The sequence below is a fragment of the Nothobranchius furzeri genome, chromosome 2 (genome assembly GCF_043380555.1).
Source record: "Nothobranchius furzeri strain GRZ-AD chromosome 2, NfurGRZ-RIMD1, whole genome shotgun sequence".
In the NCBI taxonomy this organism is placed as follows: domain Eukaryota; kingdom Metazoa; phylum Chordata; class Actinopteri; order Cyprinodontiformes; family Nothobranchiidae; genus Nothobranchius; species Nothobranchius furzeri.
In genome coordinates this window covers 59,055,128-59,080,720 of record NC_091742.1, presented here as the reverse complement: position 1 = coordinate 59,080,720, position 25,593 = coordinate 59,055,128, and the positions used below count along the sequence as shown (strand labels likewise).

The window sequence follows — 25,593 nt, the reverse complement described above, 5'->3', positions numbered from 1 at the left end:
TGCAAAATCAGTATTTGGGAAATAAATATTCTAGTCCGACCCAAAAATATAAAATATAGTGTGGAGCTAAATAACATCGTGGAAAATAAATATTTAGCTAGTACTTAAACATTTAGCCAATATGCAAATTCGCTTGCCAATAAGCGGAATTGGTTACCAAAATAAAAGCTGGATCTCGCTAACCGCTTTATAAACTCTTGCTCCGAACCAGAACATGTTTTATCTCCGGTTCTATTATTCTGAACACATCCGACGTGTTGGCTGAAGAAGAATAGAACCAGAGATAAAACAAGTTCTGGTTCGGAGCAAGAGTTTATAAAGAGGTTAGCGAGATCCAGCTTTTATTTTGGTAACCAACTTCCGCTCATTGGCAAGCAAATTTGCATATTAGCTAAATGTTTAAGTACCAGCTAAATATTTATTTTCCACAATGTTATTTAGCTCCACACTATATTTTATATTTTTGGGTCAGACTTAAATATTTTTTTCCCAAATACTGATTTTGCAAACTAAATGTTTAGCATCAAAATAAATATTTAATTAGTAAATTAAATATTAGTGAATTAAATATTTATTTTACAAACTAAATATTTAGATGAGACCTAAATATTTAGTTTGCAAAATAAATATTTAACTATGATATAAATATTTAGCTTGCTAACTAAATATTTATTTGGAAACTTTAACATTTTTAAATGTATGAATAACATGGTGAAAATATGACTCTGAAAAAGCTAACTCCCAAGTTTTTCTCTTATGATATGCTAAATAACCAAAAATATTGCCGTTAGATTATGACTGTTTGACTTTACAAATGGCACCCCATAGTTTTCTTTCCATTTTTTAAATTCCTTTAAATCTTCTGCGTGATTATAACGCCTTTATATATATATATATTTTATTTTATTTTTTCCGTGGGTTGGTTGTCACAATTGGCAGACTAATTTTAAAATCAACGTTTCCGAGGCACCTTGACGCGACATGCACGAGGAGGAGAAACCTATGGGAGAAACCGAAACTCTTCAGGGATTTAAATTCATGCTGACAGCTGAGAGAGGTCCCTCCCTGCAGCTCAACAAACATGTTAAACAGCACGTACTGACCCGAGGAAGACTCAAAGTTTAAAACGTTCAAGCCAATGTAAGTTCGGTATATTTTAGTTCGCTTTTTGTTTCGTTTTTCTCCACGAAATTTCAACAGCATTACAATGATATTAGCAATTCCTCTTTTAGCCACCAGCGGTGTGAACCACAGATGTGTGAACGGCCTCAGCAAGACTTCCGTAAAGTTAGCAAGATGAGCAAGAGGAGAGAACAAATGTGGCCATTGTTTGGTAAGTTATGTGAAAATAGTGTAAATAACATTATTTTTTGCATTCATTTATTTTAGTGAAAATCATTAAGCTCTTATGGAAAAGTTTAAAAAACTTTTTATTTTAGAATGATGTCTGTCAGCTTTATATTATATTTAAATGTTGGCATGAAGCTAGTAGCTACACTCCCAGCATAATTCAGACTGGGTTTTGGCACTAATGTGACGTTTATTTCATCATTCTGGTAAAACCTAATCTTAATTGTCTAATCCGGGGTCATTGAAAAAGCTATCACAGATTATTTATTAATCATTAACATCCTGCCACAGAAAACCACTGAAACATATCTGAACAGGGCCGGCCCAAGCCTTTGTGGGACCCTAAGCTGGCTTCCCTTTGGGGCCCCCCATACCAACAAGTCAACACCAAAAGATTAATCATTCCTAGACTATACCATTTGTATAACATGCCCACTATCACTAACGTCTTTTGTAATTAGCTTTTATTACACATATTTTATGGATATTCATTTAACTTACCAGAGCAGCAAACCAACAAACATGCTCTTAATAATTTGCATTTTGAAATGCAGAGTGTTATTTGAGTGTGATATATTAATTCAACTATTTGAAAGAAACATCAGCAAATAAACACTAAATTTACAACAAAAAAATTTAGGTTTACAATCCTGTGTTCTTAAAATTTGAAATGTGTAAAATGTGTTGCGCTACAAAATGAAACCAAATGACACTACAGAAAATAACATTGAGAAATTGTTTTTTCATGTGAAATATTACTTGGTTTGTTTTATTTAAAGTTATTAAACATTTTTTAGGACTGAACGATTAATTGCATATGCAATTAAATTGCGATGTGACAAAAGGAGATTTTCTAATCGCAAAGCCTGCAATTTGACTGGCAGCGAGTGGTTAGCACAATGCTAATATACATTGAAAAACCCATAGGGATGCTAATGCTAATATCGCCAATTACATTCTTACAAATTACGAATTAGGAACGTGCCAAATTATTGCACTTGGAGTCTAATAAAAAGTAAAAACTGTTATTAATCAAATAAGTACAGACAGATATTTTAGTAAAGCTAGAAAACTGTGAGAGTTTTAACTTCACTGGCTAGCAGCTATGAACGAAATTGAACTACGGAAGCTCTGCATGGACAAAACGTCAAAAACTCTAAAATCAAAATACTTCAATAAATGGGACACACTTCCTGCAAATCAATTTTCACAGTTGATGCAAATACCTATGGTCCTTCAATGGATGTGCTCCTGGCTGCAAAGCATTACACCTTAAAATACAAAATGTTGTTTTTACTTGTGAGTGTTTATGTAGACAAATAAACTTGTTGATTTTATATGTAGATAAATATGTAGATACTTAAACTTGTTTATATTCGGTACAAGTTACATAGACTTTTTTTTTTTTTTGCTTCCGTTAGTTGAAAAATGAGAAAAGCCCCTTGAGAAAATAATTGTGAATTAAATCGCAATTTCAATATTGAAGAAAAAAAATCGCAATTAGATTATTTTCCAAAATTGTTCAGCCCTACGTTTTTTTTCCTCATGTCAACTTGGTGCTCTTTTTTTTTTGGGGGGGGGGGGGGGGGGGGGCAAAGCAGTTGCTTAGTTCGCATATGCCTTGGAGCTGGCTCTGTATCCGAACTACAATAATATGTTTTGCTAATAAAACAGATATTGGTGATTTTATTTCAGTCCACTTCAATTAAAATGATTGAAATAAAAGTTTACTTTGTATGTCTGATTCACCATAACCTTCACACAGAGAAGACACCAGCTAAGTACCATGGACTGGTCAACCATGGACAGACCTGTTACCTGAACAGCATCCTGCAGGTTCTGTTCATGACCAAAGAGTTCAGAGATGCTGTGATCAGGTTGGTTGTTGTTCTGAGTTATTAATGAGTTTAAATGACTTCTATGTAACAGCTGACGTCTGTTTGTTTAGCTTTGTGCAGAAGAATCCTGACACTAATTTTATCGATCGTCATCTAAACGATTTGTTTGACGACTTACTGAAACACCAGACACACACAAACAAAATCATGGAGACACTGGGCATTTACAGAGGTACAGTGTGTGTTAGCTCTCATGATCAGTAATTATCACAGAATACCACAGACCGTTATTTATGGTTATTTGTTGTTTGTCTCAGTCTATGAACAGCAGGATGCTGCAGAGTACTTTGAGAGGATTTTAAGGTTAACCTGTCCCGACACAGCAGAGGTAAAGGTTTTACCAACATCAAAAGAGAAACACTAATTTTTTTTCTAACAAATTACACTTTTTTTATGTGTTTATGTTTATCTCTCCAGATCTTCCATGGTCAGATGACACACAGAACCACCTGTTCTGAATGTGGGACAAAGAATGACACAGATGGACCTTTCTGGTATCTTCCTCTTGAGCTGGTAGATTCCTCCAGTGGGAACTACAGCGTGGTGAGAATCGGACTCCCTGTGGATGTCTCAGTGTCAAGTTCTTTACTTATTCTACCCCAACTTGAAGAGGGCTCAATCCGGAAGAATACAGTGCAGGGTTTCCCCCAGAAAATGAGTTAGGCCTGGCCTGGCTTCACCAGTGTCAGCTGATGGAGGGCTCTAGTGTCAGGAGTTTCGTGTTCAGCGTCAGATGGAAGACTCGTCAGACTGATGAAATCTCTTTCTCAGGACCTTTAGCTTTGATGTGACCTGCTTTTTGTCCCGCTTGACGCCCCGCTCAGCCAGTGTTTTCACCACTCTGTCGAACAGCTGGCTGTCTCTCACCGTCCCCGTAAAAAGGCGACTAATCTGTTCGTCCGCTCGCACGGCCAAAAGATCCATGGTCTCCGCGTCCGTTCAGATTGCTATGTTGTAGGTGGTTGAAAGAAACTAGTGAGAGGCCATGTTTATCTGTGTTAATATCCCTTCCGGCCAGCACTCGGCGCATTGTACACGTGACTAACGCGATCACCCTCTTGTGGGGGGGGGCCTCCCACGGTCACTCCAAAGGGATTGCCGGGGCTGACACGCGTTTAGCCATCAGAGGCGAGGGGCTCATGCGGCAATATTACTGCGAGGCTAAGCGCACCTGAATCGAGTTTTATCACCTTTACCCTTTGCTCCTTGCCGCATTTACGAGACCCACAAATTTGGATTTATCACTCTGTAATGACGCGATGGTCTGTCTTATAGGAGAGGCTTTAGTTTAATGAAGGTGAGATTAGTTTTAGGTTGATAACCTTTAACCCTCCCACTGTCCTAACGGGTGTGACCCCGCGAGGAAAGTTGACCATTGAGCAGGATTGATGGTTTATCCCTTGGGTCCACATGGCAGGGGTGAGGTGGTGCTCACCCACCTGTCGCCGTTTCCCTGATTGTTTTTCCCTTGTGTATAAAACCCTGTTTGCTTGTCATTGGTGTGGGTTCATTGTTGTTGTTGTCGTCGTCCCCCCCCCCCCCCCCCCCCCGTCTCTAGGAGGTTTTTTTTTTTTTTTTGATCAATAGGTCCCTCTAGGTTCTTGCATTTTTGGATTTTGGTTACATGGACATTTGTGCCTAAAAATAAATGTTTTTACGTTTTTCTACCTACCCTGTGTCGTGTGGAGTCTCTGCATCTTTGGGTCCTAACCTCCTCCTGGCTCACAGCGTGACAGGTTCTCCATTTCATAGCTGCTTTCCAGTACTCCAGCACTCTTGTAGCTCTTAATAAACTGCTGATTTTTCTTACATCAAGAAGCTGCTTGACTGCTGGCCAGCTGGGGGCCTTCGTGCCGTATCAATTCCCATTTTTTCAGGAAAAGTAGGCTGGGCGTCAAGCTTCTCTCACCTTACCTGGGCTCTGGTCAGTACTGCTTAAAAGCATTTTCTTTGTAGTTTGTTTACGCTTTCTTTAGTGCTTGCAGCAACATCTTTTGGCCAATCCTCTTTAGAGCTCCGGACCCCACGTGACTCTCAGTTAGTGGACGCCATTTTGGCATGCAAAAAAGCTAAACAAACACGGATGTAACCATGAACATGAACGGGATCCGCTTGGATTTTACTTCGTCGGAGTTTACTTCACACTTTAAAACAGAAGAAATCATTTTATATAGTCAGAAATTAAATAGACTAAACATCTCCGACCCTTACCGTGCCCCTGGGATACTTTTTAAAAACGCCAGAAGCTGTCGGAGCGGACTTCTTACCGGCACAACACCGGACCTGGCCGGGGGAACCCCTTGGGATTCCCCCGGCTGGAGGAGCTGGGGAGAAGGTCTGGGACTCTCGACTCTACTGCCCGCTCCGACGCCAGAAGCTGTCGGAGCGGGCTTCTTACCGGCACAACACCGGACCTGACCGGGGAACCCCTTGGGATTTACCCGGAGGAGCTGGCTCCGGTGGCTGGGGAGAGGGAAGTCACGCTACTGCCCCCGCAACCCGACTCCGGATACGCGGATGAAAATGGATGGATGGACGGACAAATAACAGATTTACACGTAAGTAGTCTCGGTGAGACAGATAATAGCAATCCAAAGTGCTTTTTATGTGTGATCTGACAATTGATCAACCATTGCTTAAAAATTAAATACAGCTTAGCCGGTTAATTGCTGTCATCATAAAACACGGAAACGGCAGCACGCAGAACTCACGAGGCAACATTTTACGTGATGTTTACTTGCTGCTATGAGTAATAAGACAGAAAAAGCCACGCCAAAATAAGTTTAGGAAGCCCACTAAGAATCATAATAAAATAATTTAAAATGAATACCATACACAGTTGAGGAAACGTTGGTTTAAGTACCTGATATGAAGTGGTCGCTGCAAAAGTGAAAACCTTTACTCTCGGGATCCCACAGTTTCATTTTAGCCAGGTCACTAGCGTGTTTTATTACAATGATCCAACGTTTGCGGCACTCCGGATCTTGGGGAATCCTGTAGATGGCTCATTCCTTATGTCGTCCGCGTCTGTTCTGCATCCTGGGGCACAACAGGAATCTACCATATTTCCCGTTTGATTGAGTTTTCTGACAATAACAAATAGTCCAGCTGCCGGCTTCTGCATGCCAATATGGCGCCGTTTCGATTTGAACTGTTGCATGCCGGGAGAAGTGACGTCAACTCCCGGAGCTCTATAGGCTACTTCAGGAATGCTGGGCCTTCCTGCCAGGTTGAACCCTCCTGAAGACATTCAGGAGTTCCTCCCCTTGTTATGATGTCAGCAATGTTTAAGGCACCTGGTATCCACCACCAGTCCTCCACCGTCCTACTCTCCTGAATTTCTCCAACTCTGTTAACGAAGAAGGTCTGATGGCCTTAACTGTCTTGTTGGAGAGCCCCAAGCACAGTCTGGCTATCTAGTAGATAGAACCATTTCTCCACTAACACAGGACTATGTTTCTCGACATATTTTCGCAGTCGTGTAGCGAAGATTGCACCGCACACTTCTGCCTTGACTGCATCACCCTTTTGGTCCAAGGGTGTCAGTTTTGCTTTAGATTCTACTAGTCTGACCTGAACACCATGCTCCCGTCTCCCATCTGAAGTACACAATAGCTCCATAGCTCGTATCACTCCCATCAGAAAATGTTATAGCCGTAGGTCTCCCAATCCAGTGAGGAGGAGTGAGATTTCTACTGAAGGTCACTTGACCTAGGCGTGCATATTCTTCAAGCAGTGTAATCGCTTCCTGTCTGAGGTCTTCAGAGAGAGGTTTGTCCCAAGTTTCTTGTGTCAAACCATTTCCTCCGACCTCTTGGAATGCTTTCCTGATGAGTATGGCTCCCTTTTGCCAAACAGGAGTGGCAAGGTCCGATCGGATCGTAGAGACCTGCTACTTGGCTTAGTAGTGTTCTTTTAGTTGAAGGTTTAGGGGTTCTACACCTTATTTCCTCTTCAAGCAGATTTTCGCCTATTCTCATTTTTTTTTCTGCGTTTCGAAAAGCGAATGGAGGTCATGACGTATAGTTTGTCCTCTTCAACCAGATATCCAACCCCCAGTGCCTTATTGTCATTGGTCTTAACCTGGTTTGGAAGTATCCAAATTCTTCTGTCCAGCGGGACTTCTCGATTCTGTTTCTCTCCTTTCCTCCCACTTTGACCTGACTGGACCCAAGGCTTGAGGAAAAATCTTCCTGTTCTCAGGATTTTTTCCACTCCTCTGGTACAGCCATCCAGTTTCTTCAAATTATTATGAGAAGTCAAGATATCATCCACATGGCTGTCTTCTTCAAGGATTCTGCATTCTTCTTCCAGATGGGAAACTTCAGGCAGTTTAGCGGTCTCTCTCATGGCCAGCTGGGCCAAGCATCCTGCTGGGTGATCACCCATGTTGACTCGTGTTATGGCAAACTCTTGAAGTTCCTCATCCTGGTTGTCTCTCCACAGGAATCGGTGAAGGTGCATTTCCAGAGCTTCCAGCCACACTGAGTTGTACATTTTTTTAATGTCACAAAGAGCAGCAGAGAAGATGAGAAGAGTACTCACCTCGTCTCATGACAGAATCTCAGCAAAACAGCTGTTATTGGATTAAGAACATCTGGTCCCTTTAACAGAAGGTCATTCATACTCAGCCCTTTAAACTTCTGGCTGCTGTTCCACACAAGGCGTATTGGTGTGGTAGCAGAATGAGAATGAGGGTACTGCTATTAAGTGGCTCACATACCACGCAGGTCCCTTCCAATCGTTTATTATGTCTTCTGTTAGTTTCTTTGCCGCTCCTCTCTCAACCATTTCACACATCTGCATTGCATACGCAGCTTTCCATTTTGGATGTTTGTCAAGTCGTCGTTCGTTTCTTCGGAATGTCGCTTCAACACCACTCCTGTTATTGGGTAAATGATTTGGGGAATCAGTCCAGGGGTATTTGGCATCCCAGTGTGGCTCATGGCTATGGTGAACTGCCTTTACATAGGTGAGACATGTCTTAATGACTTCAAGTTCCTTCTCCTCCATAAGTGTCATCTCTTTCCCACCCAGATGGCAGTTACTGCAGCGACATCCTCCACATTTGGGTTCACAGGCTGGCCCTATACTGTCCCACTTCCACCATTCCACAAACTCAACTGGTAACTGTGTTCTTGGTTTCAGCCCTTATCTCTTCTGCTTCCTGCATTTCTTCATATTTAACAGCTGCTGCTCTCGTTGAACGAGCAAAGTGTGTTCTGGAACTGTGAGCTCTCAGGTCTACTTCTTCAAAGAGATCAGGGTGGGCTCCAGCAACAGTTTTTCCTGTTTCTGTTACTTCAGAGGTCTGTGCGGAGACAAGCTCTGCCCTTCTCAATTCAAGAGCATTATTAAGCATTTAAGGCCTTTTATTCTTTTATCAAAGTCTCTTCTTCCGCTCCCATGGATCCACCTCTCCCATGCAGACATGACTCTGGTAGCCTCACTCAGCCTCTTCCTTGAGAGTTCAAGACAAACATCATAGGCTCCCCGGTTTTTATTTTTAAAAGGTACGTTACTTGTGACATCAGTACTACTTTCTGCATCAAGGATCACTTCTGTGAGTTCCTGTTGTCCATATCTTGACCACAAGTTCTGTTGGATTTTTAAAACTTATTTTAGCTTTGCTTGTAGTCCTTTCTATTTCTTTCTCCTGCAGTTCATTAAGGCATGGTTCCTCTTCATCCTCTTCTTTTGTTACTTCAGCTGGATGACCAATCTTGTAATCATCATTTGCTTCTAGGAGCCTCCTAAAATATTCTGACATTTTATTAAATTCCTCCTTTAGCTCTGCTTCCACCATGGCTCCTGCTTCCCTAATAAGGAAGTAGATTAGTCGTGTTAAGTTGCTTTTTGCAGTGGACTTTTCCTTTTTAAGCTGTTCAATCAATCAGTCAATCAATCAATCAATCAATCAATCAAAACTTTATTAATCCCAGAGGGAAATTAGAGTTTCAGTACACACAATTCAGAGATCAGACATACACGGGCAAGACACATGTCAAGAATTGGTGACTGTGGTCATTCGCAACCCGAGTCGCGCTACCTTAATAGAGATAAGAGGGTTACATGAGGATTGGTTCAGGTGGAGGGAAAAAAGGCACTTCAGAGTTACCCTCCAGCAGGAGGGCAGCTTTGCTCTGCAAAAATACAAAAAAAAAAAACCTAAACAGATATGCAACAAACTTCAGACAACACAACATAACATGAGACTCCAATAGGAAGGCAGGGGGGGGGGGCTGGGATCCTGTTTCCCCCAGTGAGAGCAGCCATCTACGGCACTCATCTACTGTACAGCCACAGGTGGGAGGGAGATCTTGGGAGAAGCAAAGAGTACATTGACTCCTACAGATTGATGACCTTGCCAGGCTGAAGTCCCCCAATCCGAAGGGGGGGGGGGGGGGGGGGGGGGGTCACAGCATCTGTCTGCATTCCTTCGTGGGGGGTTGTTGCTTGCCGCTCAAGGCTACCAGGGCGTCAGATTCAGATAACGAGAATTTGTTTGGGTCAGGCTGAGATAATTTTCCTCTCTGCCTTCAGTCTTTAAACTGATCATTTCCAGTCCTTCAGTGAAGCCAGTATTGGGTTTTTTAACTCGTCCATACCGTCCGGTGACTCTCTCCGAGATGACATCCATTTTGCGCACTAATACCGGTATCGCAGCTAGAACATTGTCCAGCTTACGATTCACCTCGAGTAACGTCCCAGTCTGAGAAGTCTCCACATGGACGGTGCTTTCCGTGGGTGCGGGTCGCCCTCCAATCGCTCCCATCTTCCCAAATTTCCAATAAACCAGATATCCTCCCACTCCAATCAGGAGAAATCCAGGGATCATCAGACCAAATATCCACACGTCTTTGATATCCTCAATGGACAGCTGGGAGAGGCATATGATCTTCCACTCCTTCCAGGATTCCAAAATATACCCCACCGCGTGTGTCCCCTGTGGACATGTGGGAGCCCCCTGCTCCGTTCTCATTGTTGAAAAAATCGTATTGATCGCATTGAATGACCAGTTTGTCAAATCCATGGTTAGTAAAAATAGAGTTGCACAGTCTTCTCTGATTCTTCCGCCATTTTAACTGTGCAGCTACTCCCACTTCTGCGTCTGCACTTCATGTAGGCCGTTTATCCTCCAGTCCAGGCTGTAACTTGGTTATTAACTATCAAGTTCTTTACTTATTCTACCCCAACTTTAAGAGGGCTCAATCCGGAAGAATACCAGGGTCTTTCCTGGCTCAAATTGAGGCAGAGGTGGTACCATCCTGACCATGTGTCAGCACATGCACACTCAGTGCATTCAACTGCCTCACTTTTTTAAAGGCAAATTATTATGAAAGGCTCAATCATATGCATTAGATTGGCGTTTAGTTCCCTTTTTCCCATCTGATATTTATAGTTAAAATATTTTCAAATATTTGACTTACAGTTCAGTAACATTTTAGGTTTGTAATAATAACACTCATCTTAGTCAAAATAACACATAAATATATGCAGTAAAATATAATGCATTTCATTAACATGCATTTGTATTGGAAATGGTAATAACATTTAATTTCTGCTGCTAACAATGTAATGGTGGCATGTCTATTACGTACGGGTTGGCAATAATCCAGTTTAAATTATGTTCAAAGATAGAAGCGTTTGTGAGTTATATACTACAACTGCTTGCCTTACTTCCTGCTCCTGTGTGTGGAGCAGACTTGTAGCAGTAATGCGACTCGTATCTGCAGCGGTTCTGATGCGTAGCGCTGCAGGATGCAGAATAAACAGGATGGTGGGGACTTTTCATCCGCTTGTAGAGTTTAGTCTTTCTTAGTTTTACCATCATCGTATATTTTTCTGTGCACCACTTGATCGTGAGACTGATACCCATTAGCTTTAGCGTTAGCCAATCTGCGTGTAGCTGCACTTTTGATCCCAAACTTTGGACCGGTTCTGCCTTTGCTGGTTCCTTTATTTTCCTCCACTGCATCCAGATGACCACACTGTGCGCCAGTAAAATGCATTTTTCTTACACGTAACTTACTTTTGTTCAATTAAGTTCTGGGAAAATAGTAATTTAAAGATGTCGCACCAGTGCTACGTTTAAAAATAGACAAACGCGCACAGACAGTTGTTTTCGTTGCACTGTACAGCCCTGCTCTGATTTGGAAGAGCCTGGGGAAATCCCAGGACATCAATAGCACCAACCATAGATCTTTACCAATTAGCTAGAAAAGCAATTTTTGATCTTTTTCTGCAGCGGTTTTAGTGCTTTTCGGTGCACTGCTGGTAATACAGTGCCCCTGTAGTGGTGCAACGCTGCAACTGCAGTTAAAACAACATCTATACAGCTGGGGGCAGAGTGAAATCAGGCTAGGGCGGCACAAAATTAGCTGGAGGCGGCTGCCACGCAAATTTGAACGCAGGAAAAACCCTGTGGGACAACTCTTTGTCTTTGCTTCTTGTCCTTTCTAGCTTTTCCAACCCAACACTCAGTTTCTTATGAGAATGACAACAACAGGTCTCAAAACAATTCTGTCATTTCGCCACAAAGGCAAGGCCTGTTTAAGCTGCCTGCTGCTGGTGGTGGTGGTGGGGGTGGTGGGGGTGGGGGAGTGGGGGGGATATGGCCACAAATTATTTCATGATATTTCAGAGTATTCTGTATCAAAGTAATAAAAGTCTTGTTTCTATGTATTATTTCATGAGCAGTAATAAGATGTTTTGCCTTTAACGGTGGTTTATGAGACCAACAAACAGCTGAAATAAACCTGCATCAACCACCCGTCTCTGAAAGGAGCAGTATCATTAGTCTACACTCACAATAACCCCTTATGGATCATTACTATATTTACAAATATCATACATTTTCTGGTGTCTCATAATAGTTCCTAATAACTATATAATGAACTCTTTCTGACCAGGGTGACTGTAAAACCTCATGGTAGACACTGTTTTAAAGAAAATAATTATGTCTTTTCTCACATTATTTCAACAGATTATTGTCACAATAATGGTGGCGCAGTGGTTAGCACTGTTGCCTCGCAGCACGAAGGTTGCAGGTTCGAAACTCGGCTGCGGCCTTTCTTCGTGTTCTCCCCATGCATGCGTGGGTTTCCTCCGGTTACTCCGGTTTCCCCCACAGATCACAACATGCCCTATAGGTTTGAAATTGTAAGTCACTTTGGATAAAAGCGTCTGCTAAATGAACAAACATAATAAACATAAAAATATGAATAATATGTAAAGGTCAGAGGTCATGGAAACCTGCCGTTGAATAGGCACACATCTGAAACCCTACGAGGACAAGAACATATACAAGGTATGAAGCTCATGTCTAAATAAAAAACACAGTTCCTTCACAAGCACATTAAAAACAAATAAATAAAAAATCATTAAAAAGATAATAATGGGAAAACATTTATAGCTTTTAATGTTTTATGGTATGATTTATAATGAATATATTTTGAATAATTTGTTGAACCTTAATTTGTAGAAAATTGTGAACTGAACACAAATCACAATTTAATCTTTTCCTAAAATCGTTCTGTAAGAAAATGTAAATTTTGTTTGTGTGGTTGAGGATAAAACGTGATAAGGAAATGGCTATGACACTCAGTGTAGGGAAAATAATTTTTTTGTTTTATCTTCCTTGAAATTTCATTTGGGGGGATTATATAATCTACCAGAGCTTCGTTCCCTTCCTATTGAACATGTTCTACATATATATATTTGCATATACATATGTAAGGGTTTCTTTTTGAATACTGTAATTTGTCTATTGATTTACATTTTCAATAAAGAAAGAAATGAGAAATGAGCCTTACATGACACATGAAACTTATTGTTTTCTGAAACTGTTTAGACACAAAATCCCTGCAAACCAACAGCTTCAATTCACGAACTTTGTTATACATCCAAGATTATTATTGTTATTTGTATTAATTTCTGGGTATTTTTTGATAATGTGCATCTTCTGCAGGTCTGAGTTGGTAAAGTTTGATTATTCAGTACTTATTCATTAAAGTGTTAATTGAAAGTAAACGGGTGCATTTTTCAGGAAGACGGCATTCAAACATATTTCAGCCCCACGTTATTTACTGGAGACAACCAGATGTACTGTGACACCTGTGATACCAAAGGTGATGCTTCTAGTGTGAGTAAATATTAAATTCCTCTGATTGTTTATTCTGTAATGATCTTCACAGCATAAAACTAAAGAAATATGTTGTTTTCATTCAGAGATATGTTATAAAGGATCATCCAGATGTTCTGATTCTGCTGCTGAAGAGGTTTGACTTCAGCTATAAAGACATGTCATATGTTAAAATCAACCGTGCTGTTGATGTTCCCTACACCCTGACATTACCAGAGGTGAGTCTTTAGTTTATTCAGTACTGGGTTATGACCTGTTCGTAAAGCATTACTTTAATAATGAACTTTATTTGTATAAATCAGAAACAGGTCTATGAACTTTATGCATTTGTGGATCATTGTGGTGATCTGAGAAGTGGACACTACAACGCTACAATCAAACCTCAGGATGAAGAAGAGACGTGGTACAGCTTTGACGACACCAGAGTCTCACGGGTGAGTCTCACCAGCTTTTCTTCACTGTTGATGTAATTTACTGAACTGCTGTTGTAAAGGTACGGTCATGATGGAAAGAAAGGACCAATGTTTTCAATTCAATGGCTTTCTGTTCCATATCAGGGGTCTCATGTGATAACGAAGCAGTACAAGTGATAATGCTGCAGGATTTCATAATTGTATCCTTCTCAGCAGCAGCACTGCAGGTGCTCTCCATGTCCAAAATGTGCGTAAGCTAGGTCCTTAGTCAGCTTAAAGTCGTGCACATTTTTCCGCTAAGTTTTCTTTCATAAATCCCAAAGTTTGCGTGGAAAGTTGCTTACACAGTTTTCCGACCCCGTTTTGTGCGTAAGCAAGCTTGATAAATGAGACCCCTGGCGATTATCAGGTTTGAATACGTCATTCAGATCAAGCAAGGGGTCAAACAAGAGTTTTCCCACCCCTGCATTGCGCCTCTCAGTTAGGGAAACTCCAGAGAGGTAGAGTGTCCAACCCCTATGAAGGAGACTTGTTCCTGAACCAGAGCCATGCATCCAGGTGAGACTGACTATATCAAGCTGGAACACCTCATACACCATGTCAGACTCTTTCCCCACCAGAGAGGTGACATGCCACGTACCAAGACCCAGCTTCTGATGGACATTGGGGGATGGTGGGGGGGGGGGGGGGGGGGGGGGGGACTGCCAGTCAGTTCCTCTGCGCCACAGCTCTCCTGATCCACCAGATGACATCTCCTTTAAGTGCATTTTTCAAACAGGAAGTGTGGGTGGATATAACGCTGGGGGCGTGAATGACTTTAATATATCAGAAATGATCATCGTGTATATTGAGAAGGTTATAATGGATTATTTGGAATGTTTTTTTTTTAAATAAAAACAAGATTTTTAGATATTTTGAATATATATCTTCTTAATAACTGTTTATACAGCCTGCCCTAAGCGGTGTGCAGATGTGCTCCTGCAGCACTAGTGATGGGGACATGGACGTAATTTTCACTTTAGAAGTGGGGGGGACACGGGGGGGGGGGGGGGGGGGGGGTATCTTTACAGTATGCTCTAATGGGAAACAGGCTTCAACACAAACGGTTGTTTTCCGCTTGGTCCTAGAGCTCAACCAGTGTCAATTTAATATAGCGTAATGTTGTTTTTGGATGGTAAAAAATGCAGGGGTCAAAACTTGACTTTGGAAAAAGTGGGGGGGGGGACATGTCCCCCCTGTCCCCCCCCCCAAAATTACGTCCATGGATGGGGACACCCCTTCATATGTGAAACCATCAGCTGACTGACAGATGGTACAAACAATGCTTTTGTGTTATTTCCAGCAACAAAAATTATATTAATCATTGTTTCTCTCCCTGTCATGTTCTCTTTAATGCCCATAACACTGGTAGGCTATAAAGCACACCCTGTTGTACATTAATAACATCTGGGGTGGCACTGACCATCGGACTCAAAAGTGCTCATGTTGTTGGGCCTTTGGAGTGAAAGAGTGAAGGTTATAGATGGGGCAGAAGTGGACTGGCAATCTGAGTTCTGGAGAATCCAAGAACGACCGGTGCTCTAGGACTGTTGGATGTACTACAAGCCGGTGGATGAATGCACCCCCCACCCCCTTCGCGAGTTGGAAATACTCGTCAGAGATCAAGCTGACTGCAGCAGCGATCAGTCTCCTCCAACCCGCTCGGAGTTTGCTAATGATCTATATTTCTGTTTGGATATATGTCCAGCTCCATCCTCCTGCCTGTCAGAGCATTTAACCATTGAACCACTGGCTGTTCAAGTGCTGCTGTTGTCATTGCGGGAACGAGCCCAGTGTTGGATAACTCGTCTCTTTTTGTGTCTCCTCTGTCTGTGTTGATGGGGCTGAATGCGCTGTGCGCCTCACTGCAGTGATGCACCTTTGGCACAAAATGCAGACCTTCATGGAGCGCGTGTCCGACGTATCGGGAGTGGCTGCGCTGGGCACGGACTGTGGATGGCTGATGTTGGAGGGACAGATATTTCTTTAGAACTATGACATTTCGACTAATAAATGACCCGAAAAGCTACCAGTGCGCACCGCCTAGATAAAAGTATTTTAAAAAGGTATGCCAATCGGTCAGAGAGTTTGAAGTGGTGGTGCATGTTGCTGCAAACCGAACCCACTTAAAGCACAGCTTTCAGTCCATATATTCAGCAGTGTTCTGGTATAAATGCATAATTATTTCCTGAACGGCATGCCATTATATATATATATATATATATACACACACACACACACACACACACACACACACATATATATACAACACAAGAAAACGGATTTGATTTAATTTAACATTTTATTTGTTGTTTCCTCCAACAGCTTGACACAAGTCCATTCCCAGACAGCGTGACTCTTACAAGGTGAGTGACCTGGTTAACCTGCTCACATGTGATCAGCTATAAATAGCAGCAAGTAAAATTACTGAAATACATACACAAGCCCACTATATGGCTTTCTTCCAAACAGTAACTGCAGGCCACAATGTCCATTTTTGGCTTTATCCACATCTTATTTTGACATTAGTGATAAATGATACATGGCAGGGTTTCCCTTCCATAGGCTTTAATTCCAGCACCACGCCTAGAAACCAATAACACGTTTTGGACTGAAAAGAAACTATCGAGCCATTCGGTTGTCTATCTTGCTGAACTGCAGCACTTCTGCATATCCCTGGGTCCTCTGTTCATAGCACACTTACGTATTTAGCAACAGAAACCCACTGGTGTGAGAGATTCTCTGCTCAACAATACCATAGAAGGAGAATCAGCCGGCTGCTACCACTGCAACTTTAGGACAAACCAGTGTCCCAAAAATTAAAAACACCATTTGAAGTCATGTTCAACAAAAGAAGTTTGGACCTAGAAAACGGCAACTGGTTTTTAGTGCTTTCTTGATTCCTCTGGTAATGTGGGTTTCCGGTTCTGGTGGGGACACATCCTATGGGAATAATGGCTTTTAAAACAACGGCATTATGGCGTTTTGTCTGTTAAAGCCGTGATCAGCTGATCGGAAGCTAAAGGAGCTGATGGTTTTATCCAAGCACGTCATAGCCCATGAAGAATGAGAAAGATGTGATGAATGGCTATGGCTGCAGACCTGGAGACCCACAGACTCACTGCTGCAGGCGTGAATCTGCTCTGTGGGCTGTGAGTATGCAGCTGTATCCTTGTTGGCGTGACAGCAGGACTTCCAGAAGGTCCGCTTACTTGTTCACAGCTCAGCCGTCAGTTAATTAATTCCATCTTCCCAGATCATCCAACTGGAACTAATTACTGGACATTTCTTTAGTTCCGCTGTAACACTGATTGTATCAGTCTCACGTCATGAGCGCTCAGGTGTTATTAGAACTATAGCCTGAATTATACTTCTCTGTGACCTCCACAATGGAGAGATGCACACGGAGTCTCGAGTGTCCAGTCCCTGATAGTGTATTTACTGTTGTGTTTATATATTTCAGAAACTTTATAACATTCTCCTCCCATCTCTTCATGCGGTCGCTACCTCTAAACCCACGTTTCCCATCATTTCTGTTCACGTTTGCACCGTATTTTCTGCTCCTTCAGTCACGGGTCGATAAACATTCATATTTTTGGATTTTTTCCATAATGCGTTCTTCAATCTATTCTGGGTCTGCTGCTCCTTGAACCGTCACCTTATCGTGGTGGAGGAGTTTGAGTGCCCTAATGATCCTAGGAGCTAGGTGGTCTGGGGCACTTTGTGCCGCTGGTAGGGTCTCCCAAGACAAATTGGTTTTAGGTGAAGGGTGAGACAAAGAACGGTTCAGAGGATCTTTCATGGATGTACAATCGAAGAGTCGGGAGTACCCAGCCCAGAGGGTTATCGGGGTCCCACCCTGGAGCCAGGCCTGGGGTTGGGGCCCGTGGGCGAGCGCCTGGTGGCCGGGCTTTTGCCCATGGGGTACGAACCGGATACATGGGCTCATCCAACTGTGTACCCACCACCTGCAGGAGGAACAGGAAGGGTCCGGAGCAGTGTGGATCGGGTGGCAGACCGAGGCTGGAGCCTTGGCGGTCCGAACCCCGGACAAGGAAACTGTTTTTTGGGACATGGAACGTCACCTCGCTGGCAGGGAAGGAGCAGGAGCTTGTGGCAGAGGTTGAGCGGTACCGGCTAGATATAGTGGGACTCACCTCGATAAATAGCATTGGCTCTGGAACCCAAGTCCTTGAGAGGGGTTGGACGCTCTCCTTTGATGGAGTTGCTCCAGGTGAGAGGTGGAGTGCTGGGGTTGGCTTTTTGCTAGCCCCAAGACTCTCTGCCTGTGTGGTGGGGTTTACGAGAGGGTAGCTTCCCTGCGCCTTCGGGTCGGGGAACGGGTCCTGAATGTTTGCGCTTATGGGCCAAATATCAGTTCAGAGTACCCACCCTTTTTGGAGTCCCTGGGACGAGTGCTAGATAGTGCTCCATCAGGGGACTCCATTGTCCTGCTGGGGGACTTCAATGCTCACATGGGCAATGATAGCATGACCTGGAGGGGTGTGATTGTGAGGAACGGCCCACCTGATCTGAACTCGAGTGGTGTTTCGTTATTGGACTTCTGTGCAAGCCGCAGTTTGGCCATAATGAACACCATTTTCGAACATAAGGATGCCCATCGGTACACTTGGTACCAGGGCAGCCTAGGTCGCAGGTTGATGATAGACTTTGTAGTCGTATCATCTGACCTGTGGCCGTATGTTTTGGACACCCGGGTGAAGAGAGGAGCGGAGCTGTCAACTAATCACCACCTGGTGGTGAGTTGGATCAGATGGCAGGGGAAGATGCCACGTAGACCTGGCAGACTCAAACTCATAGTGAGGGTCTGCTAGGAACGCCTGGCAGAAGAACCTGTCAGGACGGTCTTCAACTCCCACCTCCGGCAGAGCTTTGACCGCGTCCCAAGAGCAGTGGGGGACATAGACTCAGAGTGGGCCTTGTTCCACTCTGCGATTTTTGAGGCGGCTGTTGCTAGCTGTGGTCGCAAGGTGGCCAGTGCCAGTCGTGGTGGCAACCCCCGTACCCGCTGGTGGACACCAGAGGTTTGAGGAGCCGTCTGGCTGAAGAAGGAGGCCTACAGGGCGTGGCTGGTCTGTGGGTCTCCGGAGGCAGCCGACAGGTACCGGATAGCCAAGCGGGGTGCAGCAGTGGCAGTTGCCGAGGCAAAATCTCGGGCGTGGGAGGAGTTTGGTAAGGCCATGGAGAAAGACTATCGAATCGGCTCCAAAGAGGTTCTGGCAAACTGTCCGGCGCCTCAGGAGAGGAAGGCAGCAGCTCGCTCACACTGTTTACAGTGGGGATGGGGAGCTGCTGATGTCAACTGGGGCTATAGTCGGATGGTGGAAGGAATATTTTGAGGAGCTCCTCAATCCCACCTACGTGCATTCCGAGGAGGAACCAGAGCCGGGAGACCTGGGGATGGACTGTCCAATCTCGGGGGCAGAAGTTGCTTAGGTAGTCAAACAACTACACAGCGGCGGAGCCCCGGGGGTGGATGAGATTCATCCTGGGTATCTCAAGGCTATGGATGTTGTAGGGCTGTCATGGTTGACACGTCTCTGCAACATTGCGTGGTCATCGGGGGCAGTTCCTGTGGAGTGGCAGACCGGGGTGGTGGTCCCCATCTTTAAGAAGGGTGACCTGAGGGTGTGTTCCAACTATAGGGGGATCACACTCCTCAGCCTCCCTGAAAAGGTCTACTCCAAGGTACTGGAGAGGAGGGTCCGATTGATAGTTGAATCTCAGATTGAGGAGGAATAATGTGGTTTTCGTCCTAGCCGTGGAACTGTGGACCAGCTCTATACCCTTGCAAGGGTGATGGAGGGGGCATGGGAGTTTGCCCAACCAATCCACATTTGTTTTGTGGATTTGGAGAAGGCTTATGACCGTGTCCCCAGGGGCACCCTGTTGGGGGACGCTCCAGGAGTACAGGGTGAGTGGCTTTCTGTTAAGGGCCATTCAGTCCCTTTACCACAGGAGCGTGAGTTTGGTCCGCATAGCCGGTAGTAAGTCGGACCTGTTCCCGGTGAGGGTTGGACTCCGCCAGGGCTGCCTTTGTCACCGGTTCTGTTCATTACCTTTATGGACAGAATTTCTAGACGCAGCCGTGGTGTGGAGTGTGTCGAGTTTGGTGGCAGGAGAATCTCGTCTCTGCTTTTTGTGGATGATGTGGTCCTCCTAGCTTCATCCAGCTCTGACCTTCAGCTCTTGCTGGGTAGGTTCGTGGTCGAGTGTGAAGCAGCTGGGATGAGGATCAGCACCTCCAAATCTGAGACCATGATTCTCGACCGGAAAAGGGTGGCTTGAAACTCCGGGTCGGGAGAGAGGTCCTATCGCAAGTGGAGGAGTTTAAGTATCTCAGGGTCTTGTTCACGAGTGAGGGTAGGAGGGATCGGGAGATCGACAGGCAGATTGGTTCGGCATCTGCAGTGCTGTGGACGCTGAGCCGATCTGTCGTGGTGAAGAGGGAGCTGAGCCAGAAAGCCAGGCTCTCGATTTACCGGTCGATCTACGTCCCAATCCTCACCTATGGTCGTGAGCTTTGGGTAATGAACAAAAGAACGAGATTGTGGATAAAAGTGGCCGAAATGAGTTTCCTCTGTAGGGTGGCCGGGCTCAGCCTTAGAGATAGGGTGAGGAGCTCGGACATTCGGGAGGGACTCGGAATAGAACCGCTGCTCCTCCGGATCGAAAGGAGTCAGTTGAGGTGGTTTGGGCATCTGGTCAGGATGTCTCCTGGACGCCTCCCTGGGGAGGTGTTTTGGGCATGTCCTGCTGGCAGAAGGCCCCCGGGTCAACATAGGACACGTTGGAGAGGCTACATCTCCAATCTGGTCCGAGAACGCCATGGGGTCCTGCCGGAGGAGCTGGTGGAGGTGGCCGGGGAGAGGACGGTCTGGAGCTCCCTAGTTGGGATGCTGCCCCTGTGACCTGGATAAGGGAAGGAAGACGATGGCGACGACGTCTGCCGCTAAATATCGTTTTACTTTTTAACTGGGCAACGGCGGTGCTGGTGATGATTACACCGGAAGTAACGTCCTGTCCAATCATAAGCTTGCAAATAAGAATAAGAAAAAAAAGCAGAAGAATAAGAAGAGAGGTGTGAGCGTTCGTAACAAACTCAAAGTGATAGTCAAAACATTTAGCATGAAATGGAGTTAGCCTAGTGGCTCCAATAAGAGAAAGAAGCAGCTTGCTTTAAAAAAGCTTTTATCTTCACTTCCGAACGTGACGTTGTTTTCTATGTAAACATCAAAAGGAAGCAGAAAGGAAAGACAATGGAAAATGTTTAAAGGGAGGAAAACATAGACCAAAATGGAAAATAGGGAAACAAAAGGCTAAAGCACAGGAGCACTGACAGGAAGAAGAAAGCAGAGCAAAAATTGAAAGCACTCAAAGGGAGGCAAAGACAGGAAAAAAGAGGAGGACTAATAAAAATGGAAAGTAACTCATGTCAGAAGAGGAGAGAATTTCGCAAATCCAGTTAAAGGTAAGATTGTTGAAAATTTAGTGTAAGGGGGCCCTATATCTGTGTTCGCCTTGGGCCGCCAAATTGGTAAATCTGCCACTGTTGGTGGGTAGAGTGAACCAGCAGAAGCTTACCACATGCACGTTTCATTATCAAGCTTGGTTTATGCTTGACGCATTTACTTTCCGCTTGGTGATGCGGCTCGTGGATGGAACGCGCTTCACAACTTGCAGCGTTTATGGTTCATGCGGCTTGTCTCTGCGGTGAACCAATATTCTCCCAAACTGTAGGGGGCAGCATGGAGCTCTATGGCATGCATCCAACACTACACCATAGTAGAAGTTAAAATTACTGTTGTTTACAACAGTTGTTAATGAAAGTTGAGAGCCAACTCAGCTCTTTTAGAAATGGTGGAGTGTTCAAGTTTCCACCAGGATCACCGCTTTTCCGTTTGTTCCCCTTCCTTGCCTCCACATATCGGTCCCTCATGTTTTTCCAGCATTTTTTAACAGCATCCTTGTCTTTTCCGACAGTGCGAGCTATTTCTCTCCAAGAATTATTAACATGTTGATCACGGTGATCGTTGAGAGCTGAATCATACAAATGTCTGTATTTACGAACTCTGCCATAACTAGTTCTTGCCAGTCCGCCATGGTTTTCCGTGTTCGACCATCTGCGTGGTTAGAAAATTTCCTAGGTGTGCGGTGCAGAAAGTTTGGACCATGCGGAGGCCAGGTGGAGGGGCATTGTTGTTAAAATGACGCAAGTTTGCCGCGCAGAGCCGTGCGAACCTCGCGGACGCGCCAAGCATAAACCAACCTTTAGTCTGCATGCAAAGAGGTAAACATCTTCTCTTACTGCTGCTTGTACCTGCTGCAACAGCGGGAGGACAGACATCTGTGAGGAGCACACAGCTCTCTCAGTGAGACAGTAGGAAGGTGTGTGCTTCATATCAGAGTCTGCTCATGGCCGTCTTCGTTTACTAACAAAGGAAAACATCACAGACTTCTCTGCATGTCTTTTGCCCTACCCACATGCTCAAAGACAAAACATGGCCGCGCGAGGGGCGGGTTGGCGCTACCAATACCTGACTGGGCCAGGCCAGATGTGAAGATCTGGTCTGTGTCCTAGAGGACCCCTAGCTATAGCTGATAATTACAAAGTGAACAAAAAGTGCAATTTTTGGTTGTGGAAGATAAAACTTAATCATGTAAGGGTTTTGTGTAGATCTTGTTTATATATGGAATAATTTGCTTTGATCTACCCCTCTATAGATCCGCTAGAGCCTATCTTCTGTTTTACAGAAGGAAAGGTAAGAATCAGTTCATGTTTTCAGTCAGAATAAACTGATGTTTGGTGGTAATGACATCATTAAGCAGCTTTTTCTCTTCTGTCAAAACTATTTTGTAGTAACTCAAGAAGTGTGCAACACAGATCAGATCCCAGTCACTGATTTGAACAAGAAGAGAAACATAAAACCAGCAAAGAGACCAGCAGAGGGTGAGGAGTCTGGACCGGTAGAAAAAAGGGGAATAATAAAGTCTGAAACTGACTTTTCTTCACCAAACATAAACGCAAAGGATCAAAACACTGGTGAACAGATGGAAAGCAGAAATCTGTCCTCTAGTGGACATCAGACCAAAGTGAAATGTGATGAAACGTCAACCCAAGCTGAGGCTGATCCGACATCACTAAAAGAGAAACAAAATGAGACAGAAGACACGGATGGTCAAGGAGACAACAGAAGTCTGTCATCTAATGAAGAGATGAGACCAGATTTTATTCAAGGTTTAATTCCTAGAAACGGAGATTGTTTACTTATACCTGCTGGACACGAAAGACAAGACCAGACCAGTGATGTTCAGGGTGAATCCACAGATAAAAAGACAGAAAACAAAACACAGAAAAGTACCCTAAAGGGTGATGATCAGGTAGAAAACACACATCCTCTCTCTACTAAAGATCAGAGTAACATCAAGGATACTGAAGAAGTAGACTTGTCTGAGGTTCTTCAGATGACACCAGCTGAGAAACAAGATCCACCTTCTCCAAATAATGTGCAAAATGAAGTAAATGACCTGGAAAACCAGAATCAGACCAGAGGTCCTGAAAAGGAAGAGCTAGTTGAGTTAGTAGAGGTGAGAGATGAGTGTACATCTATAGGCAGCAAAAGGTCAGCTGGACTTGCAGCGTTCTACCAAAACCCCAAGAGTGTTGAGGAAGAGAAGTCAGGAAATGTCACCAACAAAGAGACCCAAAGGTCAGCCACCAGATCCAAACATAAAGATGTGAGAGTGGTGGTTGGGAACCAGGAAGAAAGCAGAACTCTGCTTCCGGCTGAAGTTCCTGAAAACGCAGCTCAGCCCGAGGTAGAATCATCATGGGACCGACACAAATATCGCTACTTTATAGGAATAGGACTAGGAATTGTTTTTGTGGTTATTTTATTATCATGTATTTTAATTGTTGTTCATCAGAAATAAAGAGCAAGATCACATTTTTAATTGTGTGTATGTTATCATTTTATAAATACTACCGTTTGCTGGATCTGAAAATAGTCTTCTACCCATATTTCTTTTATTAGCCACTGATAACAAGCAGTGCTGGGAGTAACGCGGTACAAAAGTAATTAATTACTGTAATAGATTACTTTATGCTGTAATGTGGTAATGTAAGGCATTACAGGGAAAGAAAATGGTAATATTTACTCGGTACAATTGTCAGTAACGCGGTAATAACAATGCATTTTTAAACCCGGAATCAAGATGTGGGTTTCCTAAAAATTCAAATTGCGGGAAGCCTGAAATAAGATCCAGTATCCACATACATGACGTCATTTATGGACTCAGCCTTGCGGGCATTCTATGAGCAGAGAGGACGCAGCGGTAATGGCTCAAATACTCCAGCTGCGTCCTGTGCGCGGCCGCTGTTATATTCACAAAATCGCTCCACCAAAACAAAGTAATTCGTTTGCGATCGTTTATATCAGCCCATATTCTCTGGTAGGGTTGTCACGGTAACCAGTATAGCGGTAAACCCCGGTAAAAAAGTTGACAATAAAAATAACCGTCCAGTTTTTAAAAAACTATATTATCTCGGTGGGTTTACCGTGGCCGCGGTTTCAGCGCGGTGACCCTTACCAGCCACCGTCGCTTCAGCTGAAGTTCCCGCGGCGCGCACACGCACTTTTTAGTTTGCAACGGCACCAAAACTTTGAAGCTGAAATAATGGCCGAAGGAGGAGACGGCAGCGCCCAGGACATCCATCAGCCCTCAAAGAAGACTAAATCGGAAGTATGGGCATATTTTGGATTTCTGAAAAATGCTGAGGGACAGTTAATAGAAGACTGATATCCCGTTTGCAGAACGTGCAGGAAACAAGTGTCTGCAAAAGGCAGCAACACTTCGAATCTAATGGCTCATCTGAGTGACGATCACCCACGTCTCTACAGCCAGTGCAAGGTAAGTCAACATGAGCATTTTAGCTTAAATGCATGACGCGAGGACTTTTGGTTGAGGGAGAATGCAACGAGTCACTATATACTGCAGCCGCAGCGTCCTCTGCCAGCATTTAAACCGTGTCACGGACACCCTGTTGCTGGATGAAGCATCTTATTTGTTGATGATGAAGAGAAATATACAATTAGTTCCTTGTCATTGATTTGTTTACTTATTCAATGCCATTTATACTTGAACATTTGGATTTGATTACATAGTGTAGTAGTTATTTTAGTAATTTGTTTAAAGTGGCTATTTATTTTAAATACATATTTTTTTAAGGTTGACTTGTACAGCGCTCAAGTCAAGTGTGGACTGGAGTTTTAGATTTTCATGTTGATAATGAAGAAAACAAGTATATGAGAAAACAAGTGGTGTTTCTTTGATTTGTTTACATATTGTTTATGTTTTGAATGTTTGGATTTGTATAATTTAAACCTGCACTGACTACTGTAACATGTTCCAGAAAAAGAAGCTATTTGTTCCTTTACTTGTGAAAAGTTGCACTTTTGCTAAGGCTTTGTGTTATTTTAGGTTTAATAAACACTGTTAAACCTTTTCAGAACTATTTCAGTTTGTGTAGAACAGGACTATCAATGCTTTCTGAACATATGCAACACCGTTTAAAAAATACCGCGATAATACCGAAAACCGTGATAATTTTGGTCACAATAACCGTGAGGTTAAATTTTCATACCGTGACAACCCTATTCTCTGGTACTTCATGTACTTTTCAGCTGAGTTCATAATCTGTGCCCCGGTGATTTCAACTCATTGCTGC

At 43.7% G+C, this 25,593-nt stretch overlaps 1 protein-coding gene across 2 annotated transcripts; it reads left to right on the top strand.

Annotated features, from left to right (window-relative positions):
* Positions 1-939: 939 nt before the first annotated feature.
* On the top strand, positions 940-23,819 carry LOC107372385 (uncharacterized). 2 transcript variants are annotated; one of them, XM_015940612.3, is made up of 12 exons: positions 940-1,140; positions 1,233-1,333; positions 3,116-3,227; positions 3,299-3,420; positions 3,506-3,576; positions 3,666-3,791; positions 13,297-13,392; positions 13,479-13,610; positions 13,695-13,826; positions 16,170-16,210; positions 22,590-22,627; positions 22,726-23,819. In XM_015940612.3, exons 2-12 carry the CDS (start codon positions 1,255-1,257, stop codon positions 23,796-23,798), a joined length of 2,022 nt encoding a protein of 673 aa, XP_015796098.3. In that variant the 5' UTR covers positions 940-1,140; positions 1,233-1,254; the 3' UTR covers positions 23,799-23,819. The 2 variants fall into 2 exon arrangements, with proteins under 2 accessions (XP_015796098.3, XP_054603692.2); XM_054747717.2 differs by having other exon boundaries at positions 967-1,140; positions 1,218-1,333.
* Positions 23,820-25,593: the final 1,774 nt, after the last annotated feature.

What these genes read in the sequence shown, in the direction of transcription:
- LOC107372385 (XM_015940612.3), top strand. Translation starts at nt 1,255, where the DNA reads ATGTGTGAACGGCCTCAGCAAGACTTCCGTAAAGTTAGCAAGATGAGC. An exon ending in ACACCCTGACATTACCAGAG is followed by an intron (nt 13,611 to 13,694) that starts GTGAGTCTTTAG and finishes TGTATAAATCAG; the next exon opens with AAACAGGTCTATGAACTTTA. An exon ending in TCTGTTTTACAGAAGGAAAG is followed by an intron (nt 22,628 to 22,725) that starts GTAAGAATCAGT and finishes ACTATTTTGTAG; the next exon opens with TAACTCAAGAAGTGTGCAAC.